This window comes from Leptodactylus fuscus, chromosome 7 (assembly GCF_031893055.1).
Source record: "Leptodactylus fuscus isolate aLepFus1 chromosome 7, aLepFus1.hap2, whole genome shotgun sequence".
Taxonomy (NCBI): domain Eukaryota; kingdom Metazoa; phylum Chordata; class Amphibia; order Anura; family Leptodactylidae; genus Leptodactylus; species Leptodactylus fuscus.
The window spans coordinates 34,663,243-34,677,873 of record NC_134271.1 but is presented as its reverse complement, the minus strand read 5'-3'; the positions used below and the strand labels follow the sequence as shown (position 1 = coordinate 34,677,873).

The following is a 14,631-nucleotide window of genomic DNA, read 5'->3' as shown; positions in this document are numbered from 1 at the left end:
GTTTCTTTAGCTTAAATTTGGGTTTCTGTCCATCCAGTTGTAGAAAAAGAAGGTTTCCAGGTATTTTCCCACTTTGATAGAGGTTTTTTGAGTGTGGAAAGTGTGTAGTTGATGGGCTGTGATGGTGGGGTAAAACAGTGACTTGGGCTTGTTAGATGCCCCCAGACATGCTTCCCCTGCTGTCCCAGTTGCATTCCAGAGGTGTTGGCATCATTTCCTGGGGTGTCATAGTGGACTTGGTGACCCTCCTGAGTCGAATGGTGGGTTCCTCTGAAACGAAGCATTTTTCCCATAGACTATAATGGGGTTTGATTTTCGATCGAATAGTCAAATATTGAGTGGCTATTTGAAACGAATAACGAATATCGAATATTTTACTGTTCACTCCTCTCTAACCAATAGCCCTCTGCATACTAGTGGATCAAAGTAGCCAGACTCTCAACAACACTTTCCTTACATCCAACCAGCAGCACAGTATGGAATAAGTCTGCTCTTGTGTGCTGGTAGGACAGGCAAACTTTTTAACTTTGGATAATTGGGTATTACCCACTATATAAGAAGACAAATAAGACTTCCCGCACTGTGGTGTGTATGTGTGTTTTTTTTTTTTTTTTTGGTTTTTTTTTACTCTCTATTTCCTGTGGTGGGACAGGTAGTGGAAGCGGTTTATGGAGAATGGTCTCTCCTTGAAATTACTTTGAGGTGGGGTCTCCTGGAGATGGATCTCATGGCAACCAGACCCCATGCCAAGGTGGAGATGTTTTGTTCCCTGTATCGGGAGGACAATCCCTTGGCAATGGATGCCCTGACCATCTTTTGGAGGTTCAGGCTTGCATATATATACACTCCACTTTCCATGATACTGAAGGTATTGACGAAGGTCACAGTAACAGCCACTGTACTATTCTGGTGAAGTTGAGGGAGATGAGTTGAGGAATTGGGTGGAGGCTGGTTTCTCGAGGAACTGTGTTTTGCCAGGATCTGAGGAGATTCAACCTGACAGCCTGGAGATCTGGAGGACTGTAAGAGGGTGTCCTGAACACCCTCTTACTCTTGAGAGTTAAATCCACAAATAGAAGTTATGCCAAGGTAAGAAACTTCTTCAGGGATTGGTGCTCCAAACAAGGAGCAAACTGGGCCAACTCTTCTAGTGGAGTTTTACTCTGCTTCTTACAGGACGGCTTAGACAAAGATCTTAGCCCTGCCACTCTGAAGGTCCAAGTAGCAGCCCTTCAGTCTACCTCTAAATTTATTCAGGTGCACGGTCACTTGGGAACTGACCAACTGCTAAGTGGAAACCATGGAAAAAAAATGTGAGGGCACTCTGTTTTTGTTGTTGTTGTTTTTTTCTGCAAGGTGAGTTTCGGGAACTTGTCCCTTCAACAAGGCATTGGTCGAGAGACTGGTAGGCTACTCAGGTGATGTTATACAGTACTATGGGAAGAACTGATGGTGGGTGGTGCCGTGCATACAATTCTCAATACCCACCATCAGTTCTTCCCATACTACCATATGACCTCAGCTGATTAGCCTACCAGTCTCAACCAATGCCTGTTAAAGGGACAAGTTCCCAAAACGCACCCTACTATGAATTGTGAATAAACCCTTTTTGCAGAAATAAATGGAGTGCCGTCACATTTTTTTACATGGTTTCCACTTTGGAGCTGGTTGGTTCCCCAGTGACCATGCACCCAAATTCATTTTGAGTCTTTTAGCGTCGGGTGCCGCCCTGTACCCCATTTTCAATGTACTTTGATTGCACTTGACCTTCTTTAAGAGGGCGGAGCTCAGCAGGGACTGGAGCAGATGGGGTGCTTTGGACTGCAGGTAGCTTTAAAGGGAGTCTATCAGTAGTACATTTATCATACTACTAATCACAATACTTTGCAGAGGAGATTCTACAGTTTCCAAATATGTTTGTTATTCAGCTTCGGGGCCCCATTTTTCATGTAAATATTAAGTTTTATTCTCACACAAGTGCTTTTCCCAGGGAACTAGATCAAACGCCAAAGGCCGGGCAAGCAGAGCACTTTAAGACGTGTTCTAACTTTGTCTTTAGATCGCTCTCCAGATATCGAAAATTATTCAGAAGATGAGGATGAAAGTTTCTCTTCAGAACAAGAGGGAAGCGATGACCCTTTACATGGGCAGGTGAGTAATGTGAGCCACATCTGGGTTTCCATTTCATTATTCCAATTTCTTTTTTTCTGCTGAAGCTCAATAGTAATTTCTCACTAAGGAAATTCTCCTTATCACTTTCCCTGTGCATCCTATTCTATCATACCATCCTATCCTTCCTATCCTCCCTACTACTACTACCTATCCTATACTACTACCTATTCCTACCTATCCTATCCATCCTACTACTACTATTGTAAATGTGAAAATTTGTATGTTTGCATTTCAATCACGCAAAAACCGAAGGGGGGGGGGGGGGGGGGCTAGATGAGCTGTCCCCCAAGCACTACAAGTCACAGCACAAATAACGAAAAAAATTGTGCTGTGACTTGTGTTTGGGGGACAGCTCCTCTGCTACCCCCTACAAGTACTTCACATAGTACCATTAGGGGTAGCATGTGGGGGAGGAGCAGCCACATGTGCTGCCCCTAATGGCTGCTACCCCTTCCCCCACCCCTGGTCCCAGCACTAGAGATTCTGCCATTGTGATCCCCTTAAAGTAAATGTTTGCCCCCTCCCTTACCTTGTCCCAGTAGGAATCACTCTGCCGTTTGTGACATCTCCATGGTTCAGGGACTAGCAGCTGATAAAAGAAACCATACCATGGAGATGTCACTAAATGGCAGAGTGATTCCTACTAGGACCAGGTAAGGGAGGGGCAGACATTCCCTAAGGGGATCAAAATGGCAGAATCTCTAGTGCTGTGACCAGGGAAGGGAGGAGAGGATAGAGGAGAAGGAGTTCGTGCTTACCTTTTGAAAACTTCCTCTCCTCCAGCTTCTCATTCTTCTTTCGGCCATGCACAAAGGGCAGAGTTGTAGTTAATGGGGACAGGGCGGGCTCGCTCTTCAGAGGAGTAAACGGACTGTATAACAGGATGCATAAGCTGCTGCAGATGTCTGCCTGCCGTTCACATAGAGAAGTGAAGGAGAATGAGAACGATCCGTTACGGATCTGTTGTGGGTAAAGGACAGAAAAGTGTAGTAGTACACGCTTTTCTGTCCGTTTGAAATAACGGAGAGGGACATTTTCAAGCCACAACGGAGTTGTTTTTATTTTTTTTTCATTGAAGTCAATGGGTCCACTGACTGACACATTTTTATAAGGTAAACAGCTGTAAAAATGTGTCAGTCAGGCGGACCTACAAAACGTGATGTGAAAGCACTCTTACGCTGGGTTTACACTAGTGCCCGGACTCCATTTTCAGGTTTCCGTCTTCTGCATGCAGAAGATGGAAACCTGTCAGACCAGGTCTGGCCGTGAGCGCCGGTGAGCGTTTTATGCTCTCCACCGCGAAAGTTTTTTTTTAAACCAGACACGGGGTACTGCATGTCCGACTCTGTGTCTGGTTTAAAAAAAAAAAAATTGGTTTCGCGGCGGAGAGCATAAAACGCTTACGGCCGGACACCTTTCAAACCCATTCAAATGAATGGGTATGAAAGAGTCCTGCAGCTTTCCGTCTCCTGCTATGTTTTGTGCAGGAAACGGAAACCTGTATGAACGGAGACCGGGCGCAGATGTGAAGGAACCCTTACACTGCTCTTATCTCTCCTCCTGAGAAAGCCAGGGCTATCTTTCTGTGTAAACATACACTAACCCTCAGTGTGTAGACACCTTTGCATATTATCTGATCTGCTCCAGGCACTGCAGACAAACTGACATGGGCAAACACCTTTAATACAAATTTGCAGTTTGCCAATTTTCAACATGCCTGGAAAAAGAGATTCTAATTTGTCGCAAACAATGACAACTATGAAGGAAGCCAGAAGTCACATGGCATCCCAGCGAGCTGCTGAGATACTGGAACAATCACGGGCACAGCGCGAGGAACAAGTTCAGCAGCTGGACAGCTGTCAAAACGCTGCAGCAGGCGGATCATCAACACCAACAACACGCTCGTTATATGAGGTCCCTGCGAGCTGCTGAGATGCCGGAACAATCGCAGGCAAGGTGTAAGGAACAAGGTCAGCAGCAGGACAGCTTGCGAGCTGCCAAAATGCTGGAGCAGGCAAACCATCGACGGCAGCAATTTGCTGTATATAGGCGGATCACTGACGCCAACAACCCCCAGACGAAGTCGCGGGCAGAACCTAGTAGTTTTATATTTCTATAGCGCAGGTGATTAAGATGAATATGTAATATCTATATTATCCTGCATAAAGTGGTGTATTGGGATTTTATATTTATGGAATGAAGCCTTGAAGATACAATGGGGAGACTGACGTCTAATATTCCTATGATTTGAGTACTTCACAGCATCTGCTTTTATCTGTACAAAACTTAAACAGATTTAATAATGTGTTTTTATTTATTTATTTTTTCTTCAGGATTTTTATTATGAGGATGAAGAAGTCCGAAAAGTGAAGAAGTCACGTAGAAAAATTCAAGCCTCATCAGCTATAACTAGAGTGAATATTTATTTTTTATGAAATTATCATACAATTAATTTTTCTGCGATGTCCAGGAGATGTCATATTCCAATATACTTGGTAACTGTTTATGCTTTAGACCAGTGATGGCGATCCTATGGCATGGGTGCCAGAGGTAGCACTCAGAGACATCTCTGTGGGCACCCATCTGTGGCACAGATCATACTGTGTGGGGGTCACTGTGAAGCAGATTGGACAGTGTGGGGGCCACTGTGATGCAGATTGGACTGTGTGGGGGCCACTGTGATGCAGATTGGACTGTGTGGGGGCCACTGTGATGCAGATTGGACTGTGTGGGGGCCACTGTGAAGCAGATTGGACTGTGTGGGGGCCACTGTGAAGCAGATTGGACTGAGTGGGGGCCCTTCACTATTTATATCACACAGTATCCGTTTTATAGCAGACGTGATATTATAGGTCATAATAACATTGCATGGTCATTATAAAACAAATCTGTGCAATATAAATAGTGAACATTAATTGTTCAAAATTATACCAAATGTGGTACAAAATTTATATCTATAATTGAAAGCTCGGTAAGGCCCCATTCACACAACTGTATTTTGCGGGTCCGTAATTTTCCACATTTGGGGATCCGCACAGTATTAAGGTTAAAGAGGACCTTTCACCATATCCGGGCACAGGCAGTTCTATATACTGCCAGAAAGCTGACAGTGCGCTGAATTCAGAGCACTGTCGGCTTTCCCGATCTGTGCCCGGTGTAAAGAGCTTACGGTCCGGTACCGTAGCTCTTCTATGGTCAGAAGGGCGTTTCTGACCATTAGCCAGAGACGTCCTTCTGCCTCGCGGCGCCAATCGCGCTGTGCTGTGGAGCGGGGAGGAACGCCCCCTCCCTCTGCTCACACAGCTTGTCCGTAGACGAGCATTATCAGGAGAGGGAGGAGGCGTTCCTCCCGGCTCCACAGCACAGCGCGATTGGCGCCGCGAGGCAGAAGGACGTCTCTGGCTAATGGTCAGAAACGCCCTTCTGACTGTAAAGCGCTACGGTACCGGGACCGATAGCGCTTTACACCGGGCACGGATCGGAAAAGCCGACAGTGCGCTGAATTCAGCGCACTGTCAGCTTTCTGGCAGTATATAACACTGCCTGTGCCCAGATATGGTGAAAGGTCCTCTTTAAATTGATCTGTTAGGACTTTGCAATAATTCAGTGAGTTTTGGGTTGCAGTTTGGGCACTCAGTCTCTAAAAGGTTTGCCATCACTGCTTTAGACAAACACCCCTGATAAGATGAATACCTTGCGTCCCACTACTGACAGCCCCTGGGATTAACTGTAGACGTTGACCGTGCACAGGCAGCAATGGTTATGATGGAAATGACGAATAACACAATTCTATTATAGCCCATAAGCTATAGACAGTTTCTGCACGTTGCACCTCCTGCTCTCTACTGGTTCTTTGATGAAGGTCCTGCATGGGGTACACCTTTTAGTTGTTTCCTTAGTATTTTGGTACTAAAGCAGCATGTTTGGATGGTGTAAGTGTTGCGTTCAGTGTATAAAATTCAGACTGCTTTGCATCAGTCAGAAGGGTATTCCTTTGGTTTTTTTTTAAATGTAGATTGTGAGTCCCATATGGTAATCACAATGTACTTTTTTTTTTTTTTTTTGTCCTATCAGTATGTCTTTATAGAATGGGAGGAAATCCAGGCAAACACAGGGAGAACATAAAAATCCTTGCAGATGTTGTTCCTGGTGGGATTCGAACCCAGGACTCCATCGCTGCAAGGCTGCAGTGCTAGCCACTGAGCCACTACGTTGCCCCGATAAGGGATAATTTTCTGTTTGGCAGGGGACCAACCCTACTAATCATGAGAATGGTGATCCCATTCCCCTATCTGAATGAACCTGTAGTTTGACAGTGTGCGCTGCCTTCTCACTTATTTGAGATCTGTGCTCGGCTGTCTCTAGCAGTCAGAAGAGATCAGTGGGGTTGGAGCTAACCTGCTCAACCTGTTTCTCCAGGCATATGACCCCTATGAGTTATTACTTGTCATTTCCAGGATACTGCTATAGGCAGTTGCAGGCAATTCAGTTTACTATAAAGAATACAAAAGATGATCACAGATGCTGAGGCCATGAACCGGAGTAATAAGCGGTACGCCAGGCTTGCCTTTATAGAATTTGATATTATTTACTTAGTTATTATTAATATTCTGTCTTACTTTTTTCTACAGCAAGTCATCTAACTGAATTTTACTTTCATTCTAGCAACCAAATATAAAGCAGAAGCTTAAGTCACTGTTGAATAGATTTAAAGTATCCGAGGAGGTAAATGTACATTCGATTATGTAGAGTTGTTTTATCCATGTATATCTCTATGATCTGTTAAACAGATTATAACCTGCATCAAAATGGAAGTCATGAGATGTGTAAAAAAAAAAAAAAAAAAAAAAAAAAGTGCTCTGAGTAACCTGACAAACTGCATGCAAACATCCAGTCCATCACATCCATATTGCATACCTACTTGAGTTGAACAAAACATCAGCCTTTCTGAGATCAGTGGTAGATGTTCAATGCATTTATATGGGTAGGGTCTCATGGGGTGGAAGCCGAGTAGTGGGTGTCACTTTGATTTCATATTCATTGCTAAAAATGTATTGTTAATGGCTTCAGTTGTCAAAAGTGGCGAGCTGGTAGGAGAATGAAGTCAGCCAATTGTGTGCCGGAAACAAGGCCTAATAAGTTTGTTGAATCCTGCACGTTATCTGTTATATGTAACTGAATTGTCTAGTCTTTGTTATCCGTCTCAAAGACAAGCAGTTGCATATATGTGATTTGCTCATGCTTATTGTAGTTAGTGTGTTTTTTTTTTTTTTTTTTTTTTTCGTTTTTTTTTTTCCTCCTACAAGCCGTCCGGTAAGGCTAGGGTGACACTGTCACTTTTTGCCTATGAACATAATTTTAGCCAATTGTAAGGACTAGTTCACATGTATTTTGGTCCAGATAAAAAAAAACCTGTTTCCTAATTATGAAGTGGTTTTTGGACCTTGCCGCGTTTTTTGGTAAAAACCGCTTAAAAAAAAAAGCCAGGTGTTTTTTTTTTTTTTTTTTTTTCCCTCCCCCTAAAGTGAATTTTTGCAAAAAAAAAAAAAAAAAAAAAAGCTAGGCGTTTTCCACCTCCCATTCACTTCTATTGCCTTTTCTCAGGTGAAGAGAAAAAACGCCTGAAGAGAGGTCATGTCGAGAGGTCATGTCGCTTTTTTTTTTCCTGCTGGCAGTCTACATAGACCACCATTGTATGGAAGCGGATTTTGAGGTGAAATCCGCTGTCAAAATCAGCCTCCATAGCTCCGTGTGAACTAGCCTTAAGAATTCTGGCTTCAACCAAAATGTGATCCATTTACTTTTATTACCAATACTTATTTTCCGGAAGTGCGTGATATCATGTCACGTGGCCACATCATCTTTTATATTGTTATTTGAGCGTTGATCATGACTGGATTATTTTGCAGGTTTACTTTTTGTATGAGTTTCCGAAATGATGTTCTGTCTAAATCTAGGTTATAGCTTGTGCTTGTTTGCTAAACCTTTTTGCTTGTTAATCTCCTCCTTTTTTTTTTTTCCTCTTTTTAATATGTAGTGGTCATTTTTGTCATTTTCTTTTTAAGGTTGGATTTAGCCTGGATCATGTTTCACGTGATGAGATTCGGGAAGAAGATTTGGATGATTTATATGACAGTCTAGAAATGTTTAACCCAAGTGATAGCTGCCCAGAGTTGGAGGAAAGTGAGAGTGTCCTGAGTACTCCTAAACCAAAGCTTAGGTAGAGACCGGGCTGATTTTTTTTGTGTTGTGATATGAGTGTTCAGTATCCTGTCCATTCGATTCAATTGACACTCTGTCTTTGTTTGACTTAGACCATTCTTCGAGGGGGTTTCTCAGTCCAGTTCACAGACCGAAATTGGAAGTCTAAATAGCAAAGGAAGCCAAGGAAGAGACATGAGCAGCCCGGTGAGCATCTGGCTAAAGAGAAGTTCTAGAGGATCTGTCATAATGCCTAATTTTCCTGTTATGTAACTGCTTGTATTGCTAATAATAGAACAATTCAGATCTCCTTAGTTGTACCATTCTTCTTTTATTCTACTAGAAATTTAAGATTAAAATTGATAACTGTGTGTTACCAGTTGGGGGAGTGTTTCTACATATTATGACACATCATTTCGATTAGTAACTCACAATTTGTCAGTTTATTCATTCTAGGAGGAATAACTGAGGAATAGCACAATGCAGAGATAAAAGATGCGCTAGAATTCTGTCTTCATTGAGAATACAATTATTCACTAAAAAAAATGTTAGGAGTTTAAATTGCATTTTATCAAACTTTAAAGGTATTGTCTGGGATTAAAACATTGCAAGCAATCAGGAGGGGGGGGGTCTATAAAATAAATATGCATTTGTATTTGCCTGCATCTTCCCGTCTGTTCTTGTGTTGGGCTGGCATTCCTGTCCTCTGCTCTGCTTACAGAGCGACTGCCTCTGTGATGTGACATCAGCTCAGCTACTGCAGACAACACTGCTGTCCGTTGTATACTGAACCTCTGAACAGAAGAATGAAAGTTAGAGGGCCTTTCACCTCCTGGGGCACATGCAGTGTAATACACCGATAGAAAGCCGACAGTGTGCTGAATTCAGCGCACTATTGGCTTTCACGTTCTCTGCCCCCTGGTGAAGAGCTATCGGTGCCGTTACCATAGCTCTTCAGTGTCAGAAGGACGTTTATGACAGTCAGTCATATCGCCCAGCGATGATGAGGAATGGCTCCCTTACTCCTGAGTACTTGTCCATGGATGAGGACTGGGGGGTGTTCCTCACTGCTCAGCGTCATCACTAGGTGGGAAGGAACACAGTACAGCACAATACATGCTACTGTGAGGAGGGGCATTCCAGACAGACTGTCAGAAACGCCCTTCTGACACTGAAGAGGTACGGTAATGGCACCAATAGCTCTTCAGCGGGGGCACAGAATAGTGCACTGAGGACGTGAATGGTCCTCTTTAAGACTAAGGACCCATTTTACACTGAAGTCCTTTTCCTTCCATTATACCTATGGAAATGCTGGTGTTTTCCTTATATGTATAATTGACAACATGCAACGTTGTGTGTTTTTTTTTTTTATTTTAATGTGTTCATGGGATTCACTAGAACGCATGCCAATAAGTGTTTTCGGACATTAAGCCATCTGACTACCTTGGTCTTATCAGGGGTTAATATATCTGTTCTTTGATTTCCATTACTGTATAAAAACTTTCGAGTCAGCATCTTTTGTCATTCTTGTGAAGATGGCACCTCATCGAGGGGCTTACATTACGGGCAGCCTTGATATTTTAGGACCATCTCTACACACAGAGATGCCTAAAATTTGAAGAAATTCGATAACCTAAGATTTCAGTTATAGACTTTGTTGCAGGTCTGCAGGCTTTATAAAAATTTTGTTGTCATTTTATAGGGAGATCTTTCAGTTGATGTCAAAATCCCCCGTCAGGACGATTCAATGGACACAGTAAGTCAGGTAGAGTTGACCGAACAGTGCTCATTTCTTCCTTCTTAGATTGGAATTGTGTAAAAGGGGTTGTAGCTGCTTAAATAAATGTTTGTGTGATATATCCATGTTGAGCTCTTAAAGGTGAATGCATGTGGCATAAATGCACCAGTCTTTTTCAGATCAATTATGAAGCATCTCATTTTAACTTTAGAAAAATATAATCCCCTCTTTGTTTAGTCATATAAACATTTCTTTCTGTGCTGTCCCTGTTAGGTTTAATACTGTTAATTTTCATTATTTCTTGCTCATTTTTACAGGACGTATCTTTGGATATCTCACAAGACGTAGACACACTTTCTGAATCCATCACGTTTTCAGTTCCTGAAAAATCAAAATCCATAAAGAGTCCGAGGTAAAACAATACTTTATAATACGGACTATTTAGAGCAAAGTTCACAACCTATCTGCGTTTTCTTGTAAATAACTTGTGATGCCATTTCTCTATTAAGCGTGACACCTCAAAGTAAGAGGAGCGTCTCCGTCAAAGAAAGACCCCCTAACAAAGGACTCTCTGAGAGAACTCAAAGTACTGAGAGTGACAGGGCAGCAGAGACAGGACAGATCTCACAGGTATTAGTTGGTTACTTCATTGTCAGTGCTCATTCGGTTTCTTTTTCTTTGGACAGTCTGAAAATGTTTCTTATTTTCTCTCAGGTTCCACGGAAGATATTACTAGACCAGTTAAATCAAAACCTCTCCGATCAGTCTCTTCCAGAAACTATATTTATTGTGCATACCTCCGATTGGCAAGGACAGGTGATAAATCACAATTTACCTATTTGACTCTTTTTCAACTATCTTGATCTCCTTTTCAGATTATTCTTGAGGTGATGATATAATTATTATTATTATAATTTTTTTTTTACATTTATTTAACACCAGCACATTTTGCAGCACTTTACAAACCAACAAAAAACTATTTAGAGTTGCCCAACTTAAAGGGAATGGCTCAAGTATTACTTGTATGTATTTAAAATACATTTCTGAGGTCTTGCAGTTTTCACCCTAGCCACTGAGTCCTCACAATAATATGACACTGTGTTCTAGAGATTGCATCTGGAGTCAGGGTTAGGGGATGTTCACATATATAAATTTGACACTGATTTCGAGGGGTGGATATCACCCCCAGATTAGCGACTGATTCCACTCATATTGTGCTTTCAAAGGGAGGCAGAGATCGCAGCAGGATGCTATAACAAATAAGCATCCTGCTTGATCTTGTTACAGATGTTGCGGAGTTTGTGGCTTGATTCTCCATCTGGACCCACTCAGCAGTGAAACGATGCAATGAAATTCACCTGCAGGGAGCTGGCATCCAGAAAATGAAGAGGAATTCCTCTCTGTTTTCCACCATGTGAACCGCCCCTTACAGGCAAAAAAAGCCTCTATTACAAACCTAGATGCAGATGACTCGAGTTCCACTATTGGCTATAAGAGATTGACACCGTTAACCTCTAGTCTCTGCTAGGAAAAAAAAAAAAAAAATTGCCTAATTTGCCTGCAAGTGAAACATGCCCCCTCCAGAAATAAGTAGGTATGCGTGAAGAAAACATGGAGAGATGAAAACAAACATGTAAATTACAATCCAATGCTTGATGTGTTTAACTTAGGGCGGGTTCATATCTGCGCCTGTGCACGCTTTAAGCAATCCTGCTGGGTTTCCGTCTTCTGCTCCGAGAAACTGGACAGGGGACGGAAACCCAGCAGTCAGTTTTCAACCCCATTCAAGTGGAAAGGGTTTGAAAAGTGAGCGGTTTGTACCTGTCGGACATGCAGGACTTTGTCCGGTTTAAAAAAAAAAAACAAAAAAAAAAAAAACACTTTCGCTGTGGAGAGGTACAAAATGCTCATTTTTCAAATCCTTTCACTTGAATGGGTTTGAAAACTGACTGCCGGGTTTCCGTCCCCCGTCCAGTTTCTCGGGGCAGAAGACGAAACCTCAGCAGGATTGCTTAAAGCGTGCACGGGCGCAAGTGTGAACCCGCCTTACGCTACTGTACAGACTTCTAGCCAAGGTTGGCGACCACACACAAACCGCACATTTAGAAAAAGCTTTTCTCGTCTTGAAATGTTGCGAGTTTTGAAGTAAAGACACAAAGTATTCTCATGTTTAGCTGTTATATATAATATTTAGTCATTTTTAAAAATGACAACCAATACTCCTGATAGGTTCTCGTAATAAATCTAACCTTTTGTATAATTTTAACCCAGTATGGTCTCAATGTCACTACAGAAGCCAGTTGTGCTGCCTGATAATATTGAGATTAGGAACTGTTAATATGGTAGCAATATTTTGGCATAGAATGTTATGATTTTGAGGTTTTAAAAATGCTTTCAAATGATTTGTATTTCTTTTGACTGTATTAATAGCAACCCTACATAGTTTGAAAATCAGCCCCATCCATCAATCTGTATTAGATCAATAATACATTGTTCAATGCTCAATTATTTATAACCCTCACTGCCATCTGTTATTAGAGAATGATCTAGTGTTTTATATGCTGAGATCTGCCAGGACTCCCTTTAGGGTTTCCATAGTTTAGCTAAAGCTCTTTCCTATGTTGATGCCTAAATCAACTTTCCTTCACACGTAAAGCTTGTCCCCTGGTCCTTTATAGAGTAAGTCTGCCTTTACTCTGTGCTAGCCACATACGTATATTTATACATGTAAGATTTATTTTTCCTCAAGATGAGCAAGTGTGATGGTCCTACAGAGGATTTATGGAGGGTTTCATTACACTAGGGATAGTTGATTTTACATTACTGGGTATTTTGCATTACTACTGCACTGGCTTTTTTAAAGCAATTCTACCATTGAAATGAATTTTTTTGGCGATCACACGTCAGAATAGCCTTTAGAAAGACTATTCGTCTCTTACCTTTAGACATGATCTCCGCCGCGCCGTTCCTTAGAAATGCAGATTTTTACCAGTATGCAAATTAGTTCCCTCGAAGCGATGGGGTCGGGCCCCAGCGCTGAAAATGCAATGGGGGCGTCCCCACTGCTGCTCGAGAACACGATCCAGCGACGCCTCCATCTTCGGCTGGATCCTCCCCTTCTTTCGTCGTCTTTCTCCTGCGTCACCTCCGACGCCTGCACAGTTGGCTCTGCCAGTGAGACACTAGTAGAGCCGACTGCGCATGCTGGCCGGCGGCCATTTTTGGGAGGCTGTTCTTGCTCTTGTAGTTCAATACAGTAGCGGCTTCCCAAAAATGGCCGCCAGCCGGCATGTGCACTCGGCTCTGCTGCTTTTTTTTTTTTTTCTCTCTAAGAGAAAAAAAAAATCTGACAAAGAGGTAAAGAGGAGGGAGTGTAAAATTAAAAAACAAAACAAAAACACATTGTAAGCTCTTGCGAGCAGGGCCCTCAGTCCCATTGTGTGAAATGACTTTCTGTGTAATGTATCTTTCTGTCTGTATTTGAACCCTACAAATTGTACAGTGCTGCAGAATATGTTGGTGCTATATAAATAAAATGTATTATTATTATTAAAACACACTCCATTGATCGCACCTGTATCCATTTGGCAATTCAGTCTCATGCTGGTGCATCAATGCCAGAAGTATTCAGCCTTACGTCACCACCGAAATCAGCGGCTACTAGCAAGGAACCAGCGATCCTCCCCGGTGACCGCTGAAGCCGCTGATTGGATTTAGGGGTTCTCATGAGGCTGAGAACTTCCGGCATCATTGCAGTGGTTAACAGAGCACTGGGGACAAGTCAATACGCAACACCTCAGCCTCTACAAGGGTTGCGCCAACCTATCCTCTTTTAATACAAATATATCCTCTTTAATACAAATAAATAAATGCTGTAATGTATTTGTTAATGTGATTTAGTATAAGCAGTGCAACTTCCACCTGTACATTACCAATCCATTTCTGCAACTCTTGGGCTTTGTGTGGAGAAGAGGCAGGCAATGTACGCCTCTGCATCTGTGGTTAGCCATGGGGGCTGCATTTCTGATTAAAGCAATTTATAACCTTTACAACTGAATATAAAAGAGTAATTACGTACGAATAACCCCTTTAAAACAGATAGAGATTGAAGCCTGTCATTGGTGCTTTGTATATATTTTTTTTAAATTTCGTGTTTACTTAAGTTCTTAGTTGTGTTGTGGATCACTTTTCTTTCTTTTTTTTTCTTTATTGCAGTTTATTTCAAGTCTTTTTCAGCAGCAGCACAAACCATGTGTATGTATAACATGTTCTTCCGATGTGCAGTGCGCTCTGACTGCGGTACTTACTCGAATACAGAGACAGTGAGTATGTTTTAGATGTATGTTTTTAGGTCTTAATAGTGTACATTTACATATGAACTTGATCAACATAAGCTGCCTTTTTACTATAGCAGTTATACGATGCTTTACTCACATTGTCGTTCAGCAAATCTGTTCGTGGGTTTTATCACCAGCGCGTTTGATGGCAAGAGTAATGCAACATGAATTGATAATTCTAGC

General features: G+C 42.1%; 1 protein-coding gene across 3 annotated transcripts in view; it reads left to right on the top strand.

Annotated features, from left to right (window-relative positions):
• Nucleotides 1–14,631, top strand: part of PACS1 (phosphofurin acidic cluster sorting protein 1) — a 53,783-nt gene that overhangs the window by 11,766 nt on the left and 27,386 nt on the right. For 2 of the 3 annotated variants that reach the window (XM_075281592.1, XM_075281591.1), the window contains exons 6-15: nucleotides 2,060–2,151; nucleotides 4,506–4,586; nucleotides 6,838–6,897; nucleotides 8,238–8,392; nucleotides 8,487–8,580; nucleotides 10,076–10,138; nucleotides 10,429–10,523; nucleotides 10,621–10,741; nucleotides 10,826–10,927; nucleotides 14,327–14,433. In XM_075281592.1, the coding sequence (XP_075137693.1) occupies nucleotides 2,060–2,151; nucleotides 4,506–4,586; nucleotides 6,838–6,897; nucleotides 8,238–8,392; nucleotides 8,487–8,580; nucleotides 10,076–10,138; nucleotides 10,429–10,523; nucleotides 10,621–10,741; nucleotides 10,826–10,927; nucleotides 14,327–14,433 (970 nt within the window). The remainder of the gene's footprint in view (nucleotides 1–2,059; nucleotides 2,152–4,505; nucleotides 4,587–6,837; nucleotides 6,898–8,237; nucleotides 8,393–8,486; nucleotides 8,581–10,075; nucleotides 10,139–10,428; nucleotides 10,524–10,620; nucleotides 10,742–10,825; nucleotides 10,928–14,326; nucleotides 14,434–14,631) is intronic. The other variant, XM_075281593.1, reaches the window with a different exon arrangement.